Raw genomic sequence first — 7,193 nt, forward strand, 5'->3', positions numbered from 1 at the left:
GCCATTCCAGTTTGTCAGCCCTCTCTTTTTGGGCATTTGACCTCTTGGGCTAGAAGAAGCAACTTGGAGCCAACATATTCTAAATAATCTAAAATTTTTCTTCCTCCTCTTTTTTCTGTGCCTTATATATTAGCTTTAATAAGAACTCTGATAACTACCTTTATTAATTTTTTACTGTGGAAAATGTCAAACACACAAAAGTAGAGAGGAATATAGATAATGAACCATCATCTAATCATCACCCAGCTTTAACAATTATCAACTCAAGGCCAACCTTGTTTTATTGGTATCTCTAATGCACTTAACATCCGCTTATTATCAAGCAAATTCCAGATATCATTTCGACCATAAATATTTAAGAACGTATCTCTAAAAGTTAAGGACTCTTGTTTTCAACATGACTACAATACCATTATCCCAATGAATATCAAATATCAAGTCAATTTTATAATTATCTGGATTGTCTCGTAAATGTATGTATTTTACAGTTTAGTCAGATCAGGATCCCCAAAAGATCTATATATCATAATTGGTTGATGTGTCTCTTAGGGCTCTTTAATCTATAGGTTCATTCTCCATTTCTTTCTTTTATCCTGGCGATTCATTTACTGAAGAAACTGAATTATGTGTCCTACAGTTTCCTACAGTCTGGATTCTGTTGACAACTCTGTGGTGTAATGTTTCTTGATAGATGGTGTTTTCTATAGATTAACAATGTCTAGAGACACTGATTTAGGTTCAAAATTGTGGGAAATATACTTCATAGGTGGTGTAGGATACTGCCATCAGGAGGCACACATCTGGGATGATAGAGACGTATGAGTAAGAATTTTTGCTAATATCTTATGTTTGCCTTAAAACAGTGTGTGATACCTGATATATGAAAACACATATATGCTAGACAGTAATTTAGTGTACTAACACCAGATTGGATGGTGAATGCTTTACCACTCAGTGTCATTACAAAGTATTAATTATTTAGACAAATCTTCAGTAACGTCTACCTTATTTTTTTAAGATTTTATTTATTTATTCATGAGAGAGAGACAGAGAAAGAGGCAGAGACATAGGCAGAGGGAGAAGCAGGCTCCCTGCAAGGAGTCTGATGTAGGACTTGATCCCAGTACCCTGGGATCGCGCCCTGAGCCAAAGACAGATGCTCAACCACTGAGCCACCCAAGTGCCCTACATCGACCTTATTTTAAGTGACATCTTGTAGATACATAAAAAGATTAAGGAAACTAGGTCCTTGAACTCAAGATCATATAGCCATCCTCATGAGAAATACAGATGCATAATCATAAAAACACAAAAGAACGGCCATATGTGCCAAATTAGAAGTCTGTACAGATACAGTGGTAGTTAACAACCTGGAGAATAATCATTGTAACAGAGAAGTGTCCAAAAGCATAGAATGAGCTTGTCCTTAGGAATGTGAAAGAGTTCACCTGTGCTTCATAATTCCATTCATCATTGGGTTCACATACTTGATTCTTTCAAAGTAAATCTGAATAACATCTATGCCATTCACCTAAAAAAAATATTAACAGTTTTATTGGTTCATCAATTCCTCCAGGCAACAAATATCTATTGAAAGTCTACTAATGTTCATTAACTACTTTGTTTTGGAACAGCCTTCAGTGAATCATCCAATACAGTTCCACTCTGAAGCCCCATGAAAATAACAGATTGTCCCAGGTAAAATATGAAGCTAAGAAATCAAGAATATACTAGTAGTAGACATTTCTAATCTGTAGCTCAACAACAAATATCTCCACATTTTAGTCACTCTTCTAGGTTCTGGGAATATGGGCAGGATTCAGGCTGGGTCCTGCTCCCCCCAAAAGTTCATAGTCTAACAGGCCACCAATCATTCAGAAGGATGATTACAATACTAGAATGGTGCTGAAAATATTTCCTGTTTTTCTTGCTGCTTCCACAAAAGGAACCCTGAAAGAGAAAACTCTAGCTAGCTGTTAGTACTTAGGCTCTAACACAGATTTCTCACCTCCCTTTTCCCAGTTAACAACTTTTGATAAAGGGATTGTCTTTCTTATAACAGGACTCCATTTAACCGGAAGTGAGAGGAGGAGCTCCAGTTTCAGAGCCCTTTAAACTGTCTGTCCCAGGAAGGTCCTTGAATGTTGCTGCAACATTACAAACTGCCCGTTCTGCTCTTACACAAACACACACACACACACACACACACACACACACACACACACACAAATTTATTTGATGATTCTTAATATAAAATGTTGAAATCTTTATAGTTCTGTCAAACGAAACCATATAAAGGAATTCAAAATATTTATAGCCACCTCCCATCACTTTAAGAGTTAATAAGCTCAACAGTGATTTGCTAAAACAAAACAGATTTCTTAGAAAATATAATACATTAGACATCCAGGGAATATGTATCAAGCATAACAGTATCACCTTTATTCCAACATATCTTTTTAAAACTTTTTAAAGATAAGAATAGGCACTTATCCCATTGGGAAAAGGAAAATAAACATAGCCTTTACAAAAACAGCTGAAAACAAATTTCTGCCTCATATTTGAAAGTCTTAATTATCTTTGATCAATGCCATTTTCTTTGGGGTAAGTGCATGAGCTGAAAGATTCATCTATTCATTTTTTGTGCAATCATCACATAAATAATTCATGGGTGCTATATACTGATTCTACAGGGAGAAAATTCTAACTGTGCATCAAACCCTTAAAGGATATAAGTCATAGACATGATTAGGTTTGTTAGCTCTGTGTCAAATATTTTAGCCTGAATTTTTTGGATTTCTCTTTTAAAATGAAAGGCTTTTTGTTTTGGGGTTCTTTCTTAAGTTTTCCTAGACTGAATTCCAAAAGCATATATAACAAGAACTGCCCACGTGAATTTGATAACTTAAGTGTGATAACCGTAAAATGTTCTGCTGCAACTTAGAAATTCAAGCCTTGGAAGTTTTACAAATTGTATAAAGATATCTGGGCACTGAAGAAAATTATAGCAAGTGAAAGAACTCAATTCAAATGTTTCTGAAGAAAATACAGCAAATATTTACAGGCTAACAATTCTTAAAAGTTGATTTGTCAAATACATAGTTCAAAAGTCAAAACATAAGATTGTGCATTATTATTTCTAAAAATTCTATATATAGGTTAAACCTCCCAGGTATTTGTGGCAGCATTTCAGATGAGGGCAGTTTTACATATGGAATAGTTATAAAGTATAATCCAGTTCCCTTGCTGTTAGTTTATATTTTGAAAAATCTGAGGTTACCAAGAATATCTATGAGTCAATTTGGATTATTGTAACAGGAAAGGTTGTATAGGATTTAAAAGTTTAAAAAAATAAGACATATTGCTCTGTACAAAGAAACAATTTTTAAAAAACATTAGATGATTCTGTATAATTTACAATATGAAATTATAATTGGTTTTTAAAAGTTGATTTTCTCATTCCTTTGACAATATTATTTTTTGTTAACTAAAATATGTATTTCATTCAGACATATTTGTATATGGCAGATATTTTTTAAAAAACAGTGGCACCAAAGTTACAAAAAAGGCAACAATTCACCAGTGCATGTGTTCTTTTGAAAATGTTAATGTGCAGAATAGCAAAGGATTTAAATTAGTTATTATCCACTTATATTTATTACTGGTCTATAGAATACTTTCTAGATCTTAAAGGTTATATGTAAAAGTCCCCCACCTATACTCTCTTCACAAAATAGGCTCTTCCTCAACATTCCTGAGAGAAGGAGTTCCAAGAGGAATCTAGACTTTCAAAATTTCTTAATAGAGTGCATAAAACTGACTCCCAAAGTCAGCTGAGTGACACACACAAAAAACTATCAAACTATCAATAATGATTAAAGATGATATATACTTAGCTGCCCTATAAATTAGGATAATCTTTAAACCCCTCAATACCCACTTCATGTAGTTGGCTATATTTTTACCTACTTTTTAATATGGTTGGGATGGAACACAAAGTTTCAAGACAGACTTAAGTATTTTACATGGCATTCCTGGTTTCAACAAAGTTAGCAAGGCAATGTATGAATTTTTAGTTTGGCACCAAAAACAGTTGGTCTTTTGACACAAAATGTTTATCCTAAATCTTTGAGAGAAATTGTTCAGTGGTCCGGATGGTTTAAGAAATCTGTAAAAGCTGAAGTCTGTAAAAGCTGAGTAGCAAGACGGGTTCCTCACTGGATTGGGATGTAATCACCATATAAATTCCACTCCTATGGTTACTGGTAGTCAGGAAGGTTAACTGGAATGTCACAAAATTCAAATATGTGAAATAACTTTCTTTCAAAGACTAGTTTATATTGAGAAAACCATGGTTGCTCTACAGTATTAAGAAATGGGCAATGGAGTTGGAAGCTGAACACGCTAAATTACACTCGATGAATACAGTTTTCATGACAGTATGTACATATCAGGATATGTTTGGCTAACAATACTTTCCCAAGAAGATACCCAGTGTATAAAGTAATATAATCTGAAACTACATTTGGGCTATATGGGAAATGGCCATTTCAAATATGCAGCAACAAATGACCAGTGGTCAGAATTCTTTTGAAAATGAAATCATAAAAAAAAAGGAAAAGAAAATGAAATCATGTACGTATGGGTAAAGAAACTTCTGAAAAGGGCAAATTAGATCACATTACTGAACCGAAAATTGTTGCCCACTGTGGAAAGACCACAAGATGTAAAATTTCTTAAATACTTTAAATATATATATAGATCTATATCTATCTGATCTTTAAACCAATTTCCATCACAAAAGGGCTTGCTAGCAAGGTCTAATGGTGCGAATGAGAAAGCAAAAAATACAGATGCCACACAACCAAGATGTTCAGATTTTAAAGGCCTTCACTCCAAAACAAACCACAAGATTGGTACCAAAAACACGCACGCGCACACACACACGTGTGTGCAATGTAATAAACTACAGCATCAACACACACACACAAAGGGCTGGGCAAGCAGTTAAGGCACCTTAAAAAAAAAAAAAAAAAAAAAAAAAACATGTGGTTTAGGATTTAGGAAATCTGTTACAGTGCTACCAAGCAGCAATTTTGAAAGCATCTGAAAAACGTGCAAATTGTCTGAAAACAGTGTCTGGCAACCGAGACAGTTTGCAAGCGTGATTCAGAGGTCTGCCAAGGAAACAAAAGAAGCCCCCCTCCTCCCCGTGAGACCGCAAAGGAATGAGAGGTGCTCCGGGCACTATGTATTCTAAGATAGGCGGAAAGCAGAAGTCTGTGCAGGAGCCGTACATACTAGGGATCGCTCTGTGGCAGGGACGCGGCCACGGAGTTTCCATTGGTTGGGGAACCGCCCAGCTTTAGTTTTTCCAGATATTCGGCATGCACGGGCTTGTGGCACTGGAGAACCTTGATCGCATCTTCGATTTTGAACCACTCTCGCTTCCTCCCAATGCTAACCGAATCTTCCCAATCCTCCAGAATCTCAGTGACAGTCAGTACGTACACGTACGTTCTGTGCTTGCGGTCTTGGTTCTGCTCGAAAATGCCCAGGAGCCGGCCTAACTTCCCCTTCACTCCCGCCTCTTCGTACACCTCTCGGACTGCTGCACCGCCCGGCTCCTCCTCGGGCTCCATGCCCCCGCCCGGCACAATCCAGCGGTCCGGGTACCGACTGCTACTCACTAACAGCACCTCGTCCTCGCGCTCGCTCCGGAAGCACAGGCACGCCGCTCGCTTCTTGAACCCCTCCGGGTCGTAGGTGCGCGTCTGGTTCGGCTTGCACTTCATCCTCTGGGCCGTCCGCTCCCGCCGCTCGCTGCCGCTGCTGCCTGAGGTGCCGGGGAGAGAAAGAGCTGAGTAGAGGTGCAAGGAGAGAAAGCGCTCTAGCCCTGAGTCCCAGGAACCCGAGGAGAGATGGGGCGGGGGCGGGGGCGGGGGCGGGGGCGGGCGAGGTACGTCAGTTAGCTCGTCCCTCGTGCGGGCCGGAGGGTCCCGAGCGCAGCCGCCTGAGTGGACGAGGCGCCGCCGCCCCCCGCGCGCGCCGCCGCGCCCGCGCCGCCGCCCCCGCGCCTGCCGCCGCCGTCGCGGCGGGTCTGCCACTCCGCACACAGCCCACCCGCGGCTCCTGTGGGCGTCTTTTTCCCTCCTCAGCCGCCCGGCAGGGGTTGAGTGAGGTGAGGCGCATTCGCGTGCGCGTCCGCGTCCACGTCCACATTCACGTGCGCGTTCACGTTGGAGGGCGAGGGGCGGAGGCGGGGGTCTCGCTGCTCCCGCAGCGCGTGAGGCGCCTCGGGCCCACTGCGCAGGCGCCCCGCACCTCCCAGGCTGGGAATCTCTTTCCTCAGGGAGTTCAATTCCCGCGCTGTGACTGTGGCCGAGATCGTTTCCACGTGTGCCTTTGCGTGGAACTTGGCTGTGGCGCGGCCAGACCTTTCTCCTCATCCTCCTCAGCAAGTTGCATGAAACACCTACACTTATTTTACAGACGATAAGGTCAAGGGCATCATCATCGCCCCATAATGAATGCTACTGACTTAAGGTTTATGAGGGCCCGTTGTCGTCAAAATGGTCCTCAGTATTCTTGGCAAAGCAGTACCTAATCTTTGCTGAGTCATATCAGTCCTTTCAGTTCTTCAACAGGTTTGTCCACCTAAAAGGTAAAACAGCCGGTTATAGTTTATCAGCAAAATGGGTTTATTTGGGTGTAGCAGAGGAATTGCAATTCGGGACATGCAAACTATGGCACCCCATAGGCCAGTCTGGAGATGAGACCAGAGGAATCTTTGGATTTTTGGAACTTTCTGGGGAAAAGGAGGTGGTTGGGAGGGACTGCTGTGAAGGCAAAGTCGACACAAAGGACAGCAACAGTTCTAGGTGCTGACGGTTTCTCATTAGCCCAGTTGTGGTATTTCCCTATTGGCTGAGCTTGTTGCTGGGCGAGGAGAAATTCTTTTTTTCTCTTGCTGGAGTAGGGAAAGTAAGCTTCTTCCTGTTGGGAATGCCAAGCAGTTTGTCTTTGTTGGGGTCTGCAATGGCCTGCAGTGGTAGGGCATGAGAGCTCTCCCTGCTGGCCTCCCGACTCCATTTGAAATGAGGTCTCCTTTATTCAGGGTGTCAGGGTCTTGGCCTTGCTGGGCATGTTGGCACAGCCCATAACTTAACACTTTTCTTGAACTCCTATTGACC

The 7,193-nt window shown here is 41.1% G+C and overlaps 1 protein-coding gene across 3 annotated transcripts; it reads right to left on the reverse strand.

The window, feature by feature from the left end:
* Positions 1-1,005: 1,005 nt before the first annotated feature.
* Positions 1,006-6,637, reverse strand: LOC140628800 (diphosphoinositol polyphosphate phosphohydrolase 3-beta). Of its 3 annotated transcripts, XM_072818326.1 has the most exons (3): positions 6,604-6,637; positions 5,302-5,836; positions 1,006-1,531 (listed from the first exon to the last, which is right to left on the reverse strand). In XM_072818326.1, coding segments are annotated over exons 1-3 (555 nt in total). In that variant the 5' UTR covers positions 6,623-6,637; the 3' UTR covers positions 1,006-1,530. The 3 variants fall into 3 exon arrangements, with proteins under 3 accessions (XP_072674427.1, XP_072674426.1, XP_072674428.1); XM_072818325.1 differs by having other exon boundaries at positions 1,006-5,836; XM_072818327.1 differs by lacking the exon at positions 6,604-6,637 and adding an exon at positions 6,124-6,247 and having other exon boundaries at positions 1,006-5,836.
* Positions 6,638-7,193: the final 556 nt, after the last annotated feature.

Source organism: Canis lupus, chromosome X, assembly GCF_048164855.1.
Source record: "Canis lupus baileyi chromosome X, mCanLup2.hap1, whole genome shotgun sequence".
NCBI lineage: Eukaryota > Metazoa > Chordata > Mammalia > Carnivora > Canidae > Canis > Canis lupus.